The following is a 14,090-nucleotide window of genomic DNA, read 5'->3' as shown; positions in this document are numbered from 1 at the left end:
GAGGCGATTAGTTTGTTTGCATTGAGCGCAGTACGAGCTGTTACTGTACCCCCAGTCCAGGTGGTTTATTAACATTGACCACAGCAGGTAGAGCCTCCTCTGAACTGAGCACTGTCTCACAGCAGTACCTGACCATAGCAGCAGGGGGTGCCCCATCAAAGCTGCTCATCGGTTCGGACGGGGAAGGTAGATTGGCCATCGGAGGACACTTGGAGGTTGTAGAGGGATGGGTCACAACAACATTAAAGACTTGACAAAATAATCTTGGTAAAATAATCTACATGTATACCAGATTTGAAATTTGTTTTTGGTTTTAGATGGGGAGGAACTGATCACAAGTACAGGGTGGTACGTTTAGATGGATATTAGATACTGGGGTTACATTTAAATGTTTGTCTTTCATATTATGCAGACATTTTATTTTTTCATCCAAAACTGTCGAGGTCCTTGGATGACAAAGTGGGTAATGAAAAAAGCACAAATGCATGAATTCATCAGAAAGGTTCAGTTTTCAAGGTGTTTTGTTTTGGTATTATATCACACTCACTGCCCCCCCCCCCCCCCCCCCCCCCCAATATGTCTCTCTGGACGACAGTGTGTCTGTCTTTGTTGTGCAAACAGCAACATAGCGCCATGCTAACACTGGCACTCTGGGCCAAGGACGTTGTAATGCCCTCTCACTTTATGTACGCATGGAGGGTGCGGCGGCAAAGGGAACGTGAATCTCATAACGAGAACCTTTTGAGTCTGACTCAGATTAAAACACGGACAGGCGAACAATAAGACGTCGAAGCGGCCACGCCCTTCAGCCTTGACCTTGAGTGTAAGTTCTCCCGTCGGTCCACCGCGGGGATTAATTGATGACCCCCCTCCGAGGTCACCGCCCGTAGGGTGTATCTCATCAGGATAGGTGGGGGGGGGGGGGGGGGGAAGTGGAGGCCAGCATCCTGGTATCCACCAACCTATGGAGAATGACAATTTGTACCTAATTGAGCTTTTTCATGCAGGGGCCCCACGGAGGATTGATGGGTGTGCTTTGTGTTGGGGCTGTAATGAGCGTAATTGGTGGGAGCACTTTGGTGGGGTGGGTGGAGCTCGGTATCCTGGTTCTTTATACACCGGCTCCTCCCACTCCCTCCCATTGGTCCAAATGAAGGGCGGACTAAAAATCATCGTCCTCTATGAAATTACGAGCAAATAATGGCTTTTCATTTCCTCCCCGGAAGCCATTGTAAATCTTAACTGCGCCATTGCTTGTAATGTTTTAAGAAGTGTGTGATTGCTGGTGCTGGTGGTGGTAGGGGTAAGGGTGGTGGTGGTGGTGGTGGTGAAGGGGTACATATATTATTTTATAATGTATTATCTTTAATGGCAAAAAGCAATAGCGTAAAAGGGCCTCCAGGCCTAATCAGAGGCCTGCGCCAAAAAGTTATCTATTTTATTCTTTAATTTGCACAATTCGGTTTAAACTGATTGCCTGCGCCGAATGATCTTTAATGAGCACCATTATGGTAATCAAAAAGTAACCAAAGTTATGCACTTAGCACAAAATCAAGCGCACAGCTAGCACTGTTCCTGGGGAATTTCTGCCAGGGCATCTGTGCCTTGAAAACGAGATGGCTTTAAAAACTGGGGACCTCACTTGGCTCTAATGGTAGTATGATGGATGCTGTCTCTTAAAGGGGATTGGCAGTGTTTGTTAAGCTACTGTTGACCATCAATGTGTGTAGTCTTGGGATGTCACTGCCTGAAAATACACCAACAGAAAAATATATACAGTAATATATAAAAAAAAAAAATTATACATTGATGTAATGATTGTGACAGTAACCGTCATTAACAAGGTCATGGTGAATGTCATTGCTGGCATCTGTTATTGATTAATATATTTACACAGATTATATTGGAAAGTCGCACAATATTACATGAAGCCCCGTGGAGCCTCGATGTGTTAAATTGGTGGACTCCCCCTTTACAATGAAGATGTAGAACCACATCCATTTAAACAAGCTGTCTTGCCAATCAGGCGGGTCACGGCCAGGGGTTCCCCATCAAATTACCCGGCTATCGGGGACTTTTAAAGCCCTTTGAAAGTCAGCTGTGACAGAGCAATATACCTGTGGCTGAAGCTGAGTTATACAGGCTGGCTGCTGAGCCATCGAACATAAAAGCAGCGTTCTCCATAACCCATTAAAGTCACGCGAGTGGAACCGCCATGCGGCCTGCCAAGTCTCTCTGCGGTTGACTTGATGCGCAGCCCACTTTTTGATCAGGAAGTTTGTGTTCACACACCTCTCTGGCCACGCAGTGGATGCAGCCGCCTCTCCTTGTTTGAGTTGATGATTGTGTTTGCTCGTCGCCACTCCAGAGGCTGATTCCGTGCCCCGGCAATTAGTTTAAAAGATGTTTATTCTGGTTCGGATTTATTTAGGCTTGTCAAAAAGAAGTGTGATTTAAAACCAGAAATCGGCAATGCGTTCCTCCGCAGGGGAACGACTTTCGTTTGATGTCTGTGTTTGCCATGGGGTCTTGCAGTGGAGCTGGATGGGTCTTAAGGGGAGATGGGGAGAGATGGGATGGGGTTTATTTAAACTCGATGCTTGTTTGCAATGCATTTCTTGTTTTCATAGCCCCGTGAAGATTTATGCGAAGAGGGTACGAGTGGATATTGGCTATTTACCAAATGCACATTGAGGCTCATCCGTGCCTCGGCTCATCGTACCTTGCAAGTTAAACCCTGATTGTGTATTGACTACAAATAATGAACGTGTACTTTAACATTAAAGCTTTCCCGTGTGGAAGAGTAAATAACTTCCTTCAATTATAGTCTCCCTCCAAAGCAATACTCTTCTCGAAAAACTTAAAACTAAACACCAAAAGAAAATGTACCTGTTTCTGTCTCTCTGGGACATTACCATCAGTAGATAAAAAACATTGTATTTGCATTTACATTTACATTTAGGGCATTTAGCAGACACTTTTATCCCAAGTGATTTACATTTGTCAGAAGAAGAGAAACAATATATCGCTGTCAATACACTAAGGATATATATAGCAACAAGTGCCAAGCACTAACAATTGTAAGGTTAACCCATTCCCCGTATTCAACAAAGCATTGTTTATATTGTTGTAACAAAGCATATTTATCTTTGCCTTTTACACCTTTTACCATCATTGTTCGACTGAGGACCGTTCCTTTGATTTGAGATTTGATCCAGCACCTGAGTGGTTTCCCTGCCCTCTTTAAGAACAGACCCCAACAACCTCTTCCTCTATGGTTTGTGTTGTGGCATTAGTGCTCATACCCATGCACCTCCCAGCCATGTGACAGGTGGTGTCAGCACACACTCCCTCGGTGCATTGCCCTGGAGAGCTCTGGCCAGCCAGCCAGCAGACACATCGACCCCCCTCCACCTCCCCCCTACCCCCTCTCTCCCCCTCTCCCCCCCTCTCTCTTCGACCCCCGGCAGGGCTGACCAGCCAGACGGCCAGGCATCACTGGACATCCCATCAACTTCTCCCTCTGTCTTTGGGGCGAGCAAGCCATGTCCATGCAGGCAACGGCGTTGTTTATTCATGCTGTGTGTGTGTGTGTGTGTGTGAGTGTGTTTGCGAGAGTGTTTAATATCCTGGGAGTTGTATTCACGCCCGCCCGCTTGCTATGCTCCTGTTGGGCGGCTGTTTGATACAGAGCTGGCTCACACTGAGACCATGTCTTTGCAGTCCAATGCCCCTCTTCTTCTGCTGTCTGTGGGCATTGGCCTTCGCCAAAATTGTAATTGGTGTAAATGAACTGAAATCAACGCTTTCCCTGTAGTTCATCTCATTGTGTCCTCCATCGTCTGTTTAACGTGTATTCAATGAGCCCACTGGGCAAGTCTATCGCTGGAGGTGTCTGACTGCCAGCTGACATCTTCTGGGTTTGAAGCGCCGAATGACTTCAGCCTATCTGTAGGAATCTTCGAGCAAACAGCAAACTCCTACCGGCTCCACAATGACTCGTATCTCAATTCACTTTGGAGGAAATGTGTTGGCTAAATAGATTGTTTATACTTCTCCTGTTGTAGATATAGTGTTTTCTAGGGGTTCTGATTAATCAGCCTAGCCTTGGAAAGACGTTTTGAAGTGACTTCCTCCGACAGTGAGCCAGCCTATGTTGGCTCATTGTGTTGGCGCGGAATCTCATCTAATAGCTATTCATGAATAGCTGTACTTGCACAGGTTCCTACACAGTTTATAATTGGATTAATGTGGATATTGCTGCACTTGAAATATTGAAGTGGTTGGATTAATTGCGGGTCATTAAAGGTTGATAGATATCAGCTATTTCTTGAGCCTAAGCCTCCTCTGGTTACCGCCATGAGTAACACGTTTTGGAATGAATGGAACAATTAAACACCTGTGAGCGTTCAAGCCTTCCCCGTCTCAGATATCTAAAACATTCTTGGGAATCATTTCCTGCTCATTAATTTGGGGTCATTTACTCTGGTGTGTGTGTGTGTGTGGAATGTTAATGAATATTTTGAGGTTTCGGTCCTTTAGTTTACATCCTAGCGGTTTGCTTGATGAAGATTTATTACAAAGGGTGATTCATGTTTGATGTGGTAGGATCAGATTGTGGTTCAATAAAACAACCCAACACAACCCATTCTATCAACACAAGTCCTCTTACCATACAGCCCATCTAACAACATAACACAACACATTCCATGATAGCATAACACAACGCACATGCTGCAGACAGCTTCCATACATTTGATTTATTACCACCACTGCACACCCTTCCCAACTGTCTCCCTATCTTATATCTCTCCTTAGCGCACACACACACACACACACACGCACACGCACAGGTTGAAAGATATCTCATGGGCTTCTGTGGCCTATTTCGTGCCATTATAATTCTGGATAATTCCCACCACCACATTCAGCAGTCTTATCTTGTTCCTAACAAACGCTATGGTGAATGATATACTGCTTTTTAAGTGGCTGTAATGCTAATGTATTCTGCGTCCCTATCATGTATTCTCTATTATCAATAAAAACGCCAAAAGACATTTATGTATTACTATAGGCATGTCTTCATGTGAATGAATGGATTAATTATGCCTTCACCTTTATTTATCTCCTTCAAAATATGACAACCTGTCATGAATAGATAAACAAATTCCACTTTGTATCTTTGGAGAACTGCCCAATGACTTGCAGCCAAAGCAGTCTTGCGCGGGACGAAGCCTGCGCCATCTTCCACCTCCTCTCTGCTGGCATCCAGCTTTGATTGGCACGCGTTGCTTACAGTTTGTCTCTGGTTCCGTCATCACGGCGACCGTCCGTCACCGCCGCGCCTTCACTGTGAGGGGATGGAGTGGGTTTGGCCCGTGACGAATGGCCGCCCAGTCCCCTGAGGGAGACGATGAATCTGGCTTGAAAGTACACTTTATTAAACCCGAACAGAAGAGGTAGTGCCCGTGGTCGTTGTGTACCACAAACGTGTTCCTCCTTGTTCATTTGATCTAATGGCCTTGTCTTCTACGTGTGTTGATTATGGGGCAGCATGTAGCTCAGGAGGTAGAGCGGGTTGGCTAACAACCGGAAGGTCGCTAGTTCGATCCCCGGCTCCTACTAGAGTGTCGAGGTGTCCCTGAGCAAGGCACTTCACTCTGACTGCTAACGACGAGGTGGCTGTCGCCTTGAATGGTTGACACCTCCGTCGGTGTATGAATGAGTGCATGAATGGGTGAATGTTAGGCCGTATTGTAAAGCGCTTTCAGTGGTCACTGGTTAGAGAACGCTGTATAAACGCAGTCCATTTAGTGACCATTATATGAAGCATTTGTTTTAGTTAGGGCATATGGTTTGAAATGATGATAGAAGTTTAAACGGATGGTGTGTTGCATGATCTGTGCTGTATTCACTCTGATCCTCCCAACAGTAATTAATTGATTTAAGTATTTATCCAGCAGATTTTGGTTCACTGCTGTTTGATCCCATGAGACCCAATGGCCTGAAAATACCCCTCATTCCCTCACCCCACATCTAGTCTGTTTGGAATTAACAAATGTCCCACAGTACATTACCCACACTATGGGTAATTGGTGGAGCGTAATCCCTGATTTTCCGTTGTATCTGTCATCTGATGGACCACACGGGGCCAATCTCCTAATGGCGTCCCTAGGGGGCTGTCCCCTTTCGGGTATCTGCCGGACCCCTCAGGCCCCTCTTACCGCTCTCATGGGTGTTGTTCACCCTTAACCCCCGTTGTGTTGGCCCTCAAGGGCCCAGATTTATCCATTCAGATCACCGACCCCCCCTTTTGAGTTATAGGGTTTGTACAAGGCCGAACAGCTGGGTGTTCTGGGTGGGCATATGGCTTTGTTACGGCTGCCACAAATTAACATCGGAGTAATATTCAAAAGCACCCGGACATCTGCACGGCGATGGCATTCGACTGGTCCCCAGGACCGGGACACGAGAACGAGGCGCAGGACGTGGCGATGAATACCTGAAACGGGGAGTGGTAGGGCAATGGGAGGGGGGGCTAAGTCTATGTAGCACAACCCGTGATGCATGATTCGTCTACTGCATAACCAGCCACAGAAGGCCCTTGCCGCAGCACGTTGCAATTAACGAGTTGATTGGCCTGTGAGTGCGGAGCGATGCAAGCTGAGGCCAATTAAAAGCCCAACATTCTGCCTCTGAGCACCATCGCCGCTTCAAGCCTGTCCGCGGGGAGATGGAGCGCCCCGCTTGTGTGGAAAGTGATTGACAATCCCTAAGAGGCTCTTCATTCAGTGTATTTTCTTTACCATTATTGGGATTACTCACCGTGGCTAATCTCGTATGATCCGGTAATCTCTCAATTGCCCGTTGATGGTGTCCCTGTTTGGAATTGGTTATAAATGGGATCCGTTAGGACATGGGTTCCGGATCGGTAGTTTATGCGCTCACTTGTTGGTGTGTGTGTATGCATGCAGGTGTGTGTTTGTGTGTGTGCATGCATGTGTGTGTACACGTGTGTGTGTGTGTGCAAATGTGTGTGTGCGCATGCGACATGCATGTGCTTGTGTGTTAGCATGTGTGAGTTTGTTTATGTGTACGCGTGTGTGCGTGCATGTGTGGTTACAGAATAAATCCTTGTATTTGTGTCCATTCCTCAGTTTGGTCACCTAGACTGCGTCTCATTGGAGATTCAGCCTTTATTGCGTTTCAGCCAAGTGTGTGATTGCGGTCGGCCCGGTTCGGTTATACACCGCTGAGAATTCTCTGTTATTGAGCCAGAGAAATGGCTGGTGCACCACCGTCCCAGCCGTCAAGAAGCAAAACCCATCTGCATGTTATATTCTGTTACACCCAGGTAGAGGAAAGCACATGGGCAGCTTCCCTCGAATTGATTTGAGACACGTTTCCTATTGACGGAAATTGTTTCCGTCTGTTGATAGATTTATTATGCCGTCCATGAAACGTAAGCAGTTTTGGTAACAAAGGGACGGAAAAGGCCCTCGAAAGAGATGCGATTGTGCTATCCTGGCTCTGCTGGGAGGAGATTGCCTGAAAAGCTGAACATAGTATTAAATGAATAAATGCATCGGAGCTTGGTGTCACTCATACTGTCTTCTGAGTTATGGAATTGCAGTTAAATTCATCTTTTCAGTTGAGTTTTTCTTTTAGATCCCCATTTTTCTGTCCCTTTCCTTGTCTTCTGTGTTCTATACCCTGTTTAACAACCAGCTCCTGTCTGACTCTCCTGCAGGCATTTTGACTAATCCTGAAAAGGTTAATTTTGTTTGAGTTTTCAGTCCAAACCAATGTCGTTCCCTGTGATGAATCATTTGGCTCAGAGAGATTTCAGTCAAAGTCTCCATTTTGGAGAGAATAAAAGAGCCTTTTGCAGCCTTGGATGTTTTTCCATTGTGTGTCAAATTAGACAAGCTGACAAACCGTTCCCAACATAAGGTTAATTAAGCCCGGCTGCCTTAAAAGACTACCCAATATTTTCTCCGTCTGTATATGTCACCACAGCTGTGTTACAGTGATTGCATTTAACCAGTGCCCTTTAGACTTCTTCCAGGAAACTGAAGAAGTTAAAGTCTATATGAATCCTATCTCGGAATTATCGTCCGATATTCCAGAAGCTTAATAGACCAGTTAATTATTTAAAATATCAGTAATAATAATATATAAATAAACGTTAACCGTGAAGGTCACTAAAAGTGTTATACACACACTTAACTTAAGGTCACCAACCAGCTACATTGTTCGAATGTCAAACTGACATTCAACCAGAAAACAGTAATGGATCAAACGTCTAAAAGCCAACCCCACCTGATGCTTGGCAGGGTTGCGGGAGACAAGGAAAAAGTGAAAAAGGTCATCTCACCATTCACTCCTCAAAGGTGATTCTTAGCGTAGCGCAGACTCCCAGCCCCCCCACCGAGCCTTGTATTTGATCCCTTAGCGTTCCAGCAGATACTGCTGAAGGTGCGCTCCTCATCGTTTGAAACTGTGTTTTGCTTTAACATCGCCCGTCGCCCCCGGCAGCATTGCGCGCTGTCTAATCCCGGAGTATCGTGCCATGTCACTCGGCTCTGAGTCACACTCGAGCACACTAAAGTCCCCTGTGGTTTCCACTACACCCCTCCCCTTATATTCTTCTTCTTCTTTGGTTTGATTCCTTTCCGTTCTCTGTATTAGTTCATGGGGTACCTGATGCCACCTGAGACAGGTGGTTTTTATTGAAGGAATGGAGCATTCTTTGCTAGTTTGGGATGGGGGGTGAAATTGCAAACAAAATGGAGGATTGCTCTTACCCCCATAAGAGCAGTCACTTCATCGTCGTTACCTCCCCATCTCTCCGGGCTTGCGGCCCGGCTGTCAGCTTCGTTGAAGTGATGGGCCCTGGGGAAATGTATTTTTGTTAACCACGCCGGTGACCTTTCTGAAAACATTCAACACGCTGTGCCGTGTTGTGTAGAAGTCATCGAGGCTTCAAAAGAAAGGACAGGTGACATGCGTGTACTTTTTTTTGTTCAAGTCACTTTGGGCACAGTTTTCTTTAATATATTGGGACCAGCGGTATTATTTGTGCTTGGGCTCTACTGTTACTCTGGTGTGTTAACATGATGGAAGCCAAGAATTCTGATTCGCTCTCATTCAATTATTATTGGTAGTAGTAGAATAGGTAGTTGTATTGGTTAGGTGCTGTCGTTTTGGATGCATGCCATTTAGGAGAAGTTTAGGCTTAGCTCTCAGCGGAAAATACTGGGATCCAATTTTCAAATGCGAAATAATATTAGTTCTAGTAATTACATCTGTAATCGTATATCTGTATCTAGTGCTAATAACTGTAATGCTACGCACAACAATTCTGCTCCCGCCCCTGAAAAGATAGTGTGTGGCGATGGAGGGAAGGATTATATAGCAGCACGGTCGAGGCTGTAATAGGACTGCTGGAAAACCCAGTGGTGTATAGCGCCCATTTATTTTGTGTGTGTTTGGGAGTGTGTGATTGTATTGGCCGGGTCCCGTTGCAAAGGTAGAGTGCTGCAGGCAGCCCTGGAGCCATCATTGGATGTGTGTTTAGCTGGGAGGTGCGTCGTTGATTTATGAACGCTATACAGACCAATGACTTCATGGTAAAGGGAGGGATTCATCATCCTGACCCACAGTCTGTGCAGGTATGGCTGGAGACACCTTTTAGAGGGGGGGGAACCCAAATTGGCTCAAACCGTATAGAGGGAGAGAAGTAAAGAAATGCTTGCATGGTTGGGTATAATTTGTATTAATAGTTCAGAACAGTCATGTTTATTCGATGTTGTTGTTATTCGTATCATGTTCTCGCTCTGGAGTAATTGGTATGAGACACAAATTGCTCTAGGACAGACCATGGTAACTCTTAATTCAGGATCCTCTCTCAGCCTACGCAAGTACAGGACAGTCGTAGAATTAGTTTGAATCACAATTCTTGCAATTGGATAATTATAGTGTTGTAAAATGTTGGATGAATGATCCCCTGACATCGTTTTTAGTAAATTAATCAAATTAATTGATTTTTTTCTGAATCTTTATGTGAACCCCGCCAATCTCTCTGTATTTAACAGTAGAACGGCCGTGGTGCGCCCCGGGTAGAGTGTGTACCGTTTAGGCCCAGTCGTAATCGCAGCGACGCAGGGTTCGGTTCCTGCCCGTGGTCCTTGCATGTCCCTGCACGTCCTCCCCTTTATCTCCCATACCTTTCTGTCTATCTCTCTCTATCATGAAGCAAAGAAAATAAAAATGTTAAACAGCAGAACCACCGTGAAGGGGTCTACGTATTTGATCGCTAGTAACTATGAAACACAAAAACTAATTTCAGCCTTGAGCTTTCATGACCTTTACTAAATAGTTATTACGTTTTAACACGCGTTTATACCCGGGTTCTTACATTTCTGAAATTATTCGTTAAAGACGGTTCAAAGTGATTTTGCGTCTTTACAGTTGTAAGCATGATCCCTGCTGTAGCTACACGACCGCAGTTTACGTTTTCTCCAGCAGGCGTCACAAAGGTACAGGTTCACTACAAGACTAATATTAAAATCTATAGCACCTGCACACAATTGCACAAAATATAAGATCACGATAAGCAAAATAAATATATAAAAATAAATAATTTGGAGGGATGTGTTTTGGTACATCAGACGCCATACAGGATTAGTTTACCATCGTGTCAGGTTATGGCTGTGATATTGTCCCCATGCACTTAACCTCTTGGTTTATATTGTTTCTCCATTTGCCAAAAAGGCAATCGTCAAAAATTTACATTTTGTCAAAAAAAAAAATTCCGTTACGACAGCGACGACCTTCAATAAAAAGCCCATCTGCCAGGGTATCCCATAACCGCAGGTGGTTGCTGCGGAAACGAGTCCGATGTGCGTCTTCAGACTGCCCTCTACACGAAGGAGTGGAGAGCCCCCCCCCCAGGCACATAGGTCCGATGGTACACCCCCGTCGGCCTGCCGTCCTCCAATAACTTAGCCCTCCTGGTCATACACACCTCCACCCTTAATGGCTCGTCTATTAGCTGTAATGGCCGTTTGAAATGTATGCCTTGGCTTCGGGCCTGCAGTGCGATATGCTGGGGAGGGCAGACGATATGAATCGATGCGTGTTCTAAACGTATCCGTCTTTACAATTTGATAAGTTACTAAAAAAGGGTTGTCTTACTTTTGATTAGTACAGGTTTAAGTACAGTTGACTCGAGGTGTGTGTGTGCGTGCGTGCGTTTGTACTAGGGAGAGATAAAAGATAGGTAGAGAGTTTGGAAGGGCGTGCATTGGTAATAAATCAAATGTATGGCAGCTGTCTGCAGCATGTGCGTTGCGTTATGTTGTCATGGAGTGTGTTATGTTGTTAGCTGGGTTGTGTGGTTAGAGGACTTGTGTTGTTAGAGGGGGTTGTGTTGGGTTGTTCAATCAGAACTCTTGTTTGTGGTAAGCTGTGATTGGTGTGTGTAGTTGTGTGTTTCTCTTGTCTGTAGTAAGCCGTGATCGCTCTTGGTGTGTATTTGTGTGTCCGCCACGGGCTCTGTGTGTTTGTGTGTCGGCCGTGACCTGTGTGTGGCCGTGTGTGTCCGGGTAAGCGGGGGACATCTGTGGGCTAAGCGCTTCAGAGCAGCTCTTAAGACGACAAGTCGAACCTAAAGTGTTCCCCTCAAAGTTCAGCCGCCAATCAATGCGGGCGGCGGGCCCTGAGATTGTCCCCGTGAGTGGGACCCCGGAGTCGGAGGTCTGTAACGCAGCGCACGGACCCGGGGCCAGACCCGCAGAGAAGATGGGATTCTGAGTCGGCCGCTAAGCCAGTGGGCCTGATTTGAGCTCTAATAGAAAATACCAGCTGATGGCCTGATAGGCAATCAGGGGGGAGGATGGCCAGAGAGAGACTCACTTTCCGAACAAACTGTAGGAAAAAGTGTGCAGAGTTCTGTGAGCGAAAGCAAAAAGGCTTTTTTCTTATAATATATAGTTTTTTTCTGTCCCCTTTTATTTTCGCCTCTTTACCCATGAAGCTACAATTTTAGAAGCATGGTCACACCCGCAGAAGATTGTCATATTGAATCCCATCCTGACTTGTTCTTGGGGATATTTAGATCTTAAAGGTTTGTTGATGCAGACCTGCGGTGTTATGCTACATGTCATTCTTGCTATTCTTCAACCCACTTTGCTTTCTCTACTCATCTCTCCTTTCTACAAAATGCACAAAGATGCCATTCCAAAATACATATGTAACGTAAGAATCTGATTGCCGCATAAATTACTTGAACAATCACATTATCTGAACTAGGGGTGTGAACGGTTTCAAAGGGATTTTTTTTTTGCGGTTTTCGTTTACCTAACGAACGGTTATGATTTACTAACCGGTTACACGTGCACCCGTGCACACCCCTAATCTGAACATTAATTTACATTTGCATTTGGACATTTAGCAGACGCTTTTTCCCAAAGTAACTTACAATAGGTTCATTTGTCAGAAGAAAGAGAAACAACAAGATATCGCTGACAGTACATTAAGGATTTTCATAGAACCAAGTGCCAAGCCCTCACAATCGCTATGTTAACTCATTCCCCGTATATAACAAAGATAGCTAGGATACGATGCCACACAATGCCAGGTACCATTTTTAAGTGCCAGGACGTACAACATACAGCTGTGCGTATATTAAGTGCCAGAGGGTTGTTGTGATCACAACGTTCTTCTGGCTAAATGTCCTCCTCTGCTTCTCTCTGTCCCCAGGCCGCGTTCACTCTGCTGCTGGGTCCCTTCACCTTCTTCAACGCCCAGAAGACCAAGTACCTGCAGATCCTCACCTCGCTGATGCGCTGGATTGGTGAGAACAAGCCCCGCCAACCTCTGGCCCTGCCGAGTCGTTATGTCTGGACTATGTTGTTAGATATCCATAATTCTCTGGGCGCGGTATCATAGGACCCCTCCCCAACCTCTCTCGCTCTCGCTCTCGCTCTCTCTCTCGCTCTATGCTAACGTTTCTCGCTCTCGTTCGTCCATCATGGCCGGCACTCTCTGCCATCCCTCAGCCTGACGCTGGTGACAGCACGTCCAAGCCCTGATTGGAACGTCACTCACGGGCTCGGCGGCTGAAAATGAAACCCCCATACTTCACGCAGGCACACACATACACACACACACACACACACACACGTGTCCACCACCTGCCCAGACGCTAGCACATATGAACCATTACAAATGGATACACACACACACGCACGCACGCACGCATTCGAATGAAGACAGAGGGTTTTCCAATGGACTTCCCTTTTCCCGAAGACTTTTGAGTTATAATCGTTAGTCTGATAGCAGCTTGGCTCAAATCTTGGTAAACAGGCTTTTCACTTGAGAGGAGAGGAGGTGGGCTATGTAGGCACCGTAGTGCTGTGTGTGTGTGTGTGTGTGTGTGTGTGTGTGTGTGTGTGTGTGTGTGTGTGTGTGTGTGTGTGTGTGTGTGTGTGTGTGTGTGTGTGTGTGTGTGTGTGTGTGTGTGTGTGTGTCTGTCAACTCGCTGTCTGACCGAAGAGAGAGCAAGAAAGCAAAGCTGGTATTGGTGTATCAATACGGCGGGAAATTAGTATTGGAATAGTTTCAAGTATATTTAATATCAATATGTTTATATATATTTATTTATTTTCTGACAACCCTAGCCTGGCCTATCTTAAGGTAGTCTGTGCTTGCCAGTGAACCTTTGCTATGCTGTTCTAACCTGTTATAAGGCGGTCTATCCTGGCCGTGCCTTCAGTGTGTCTGTGAGTGATGGGTGTTGTCACTCAGAGGGCCCACTTATCATTCAACATGGCAGAGGTTTGTTCAGTATTGGGGGCGGGGCCACGGCACAGGGACCAGATGTAGACAGACGGTCAAGGCTCACAGCTTACGGTTCATCTAGTCACCTTTTGAATGGGACCCCTGAAAACCATATGTCTATATGGAGGGACTCAGTCTGTCCTGGGACAAGGCAGACGTTCTCGACTGCCATGTCGACTCGGGGACTGAAGTATACTGCCAAGAAACTTATGACAACAGCCTAATGGACAGTGATATACAAGGAG

The 14,090-nt window shown here is 45.8% G+C and overlaps 1 protein-coding gene across 2 annotated transcripts in view; it reads left to right on the top strand.

The window, feature by feature from the left end:
- Positions 1–14,090, top strand: part of tmem104 (transmembrane protein 104) — a 52,131-nt gene that overhangs the window by 22,327 nt on the left and 15,714 nt on the right. For both annotated transcript variants that reach the window (XM_056604932.1, XM_056604931.1), the window contains exon 9: positions 12,766–12,859. In XM_056604932.1, coding sequence (XP_056460907.1) covers positions 12,766–12,859 — 94 coding nt within the window. The remainder of the gene's footprint in view (positions 1–12,765; positions 12,860–14,090) is intronic.

The sequence above is a fragment of the Gadus chalcogrammus genome, chromosome 2 (genome assembly GCF_026213295.1).
Source record: "Gadus chalcogrammus isolate NIFS_2021 chromosome 2, NIFS_Gcha_1.0, whole genome shotgun sequence".
In the NCBI taxonomy this organism is placed as follows: domain Eukaryota; kingdom Metazoa; phylum Chordata; class Actinopteri; order Gadiformes; family Gadidae; genus Gadus; species Gadus chalcogrammus.
This window is presented reverse-complemented; position numbering and strand designations above follow the sequence as displayed.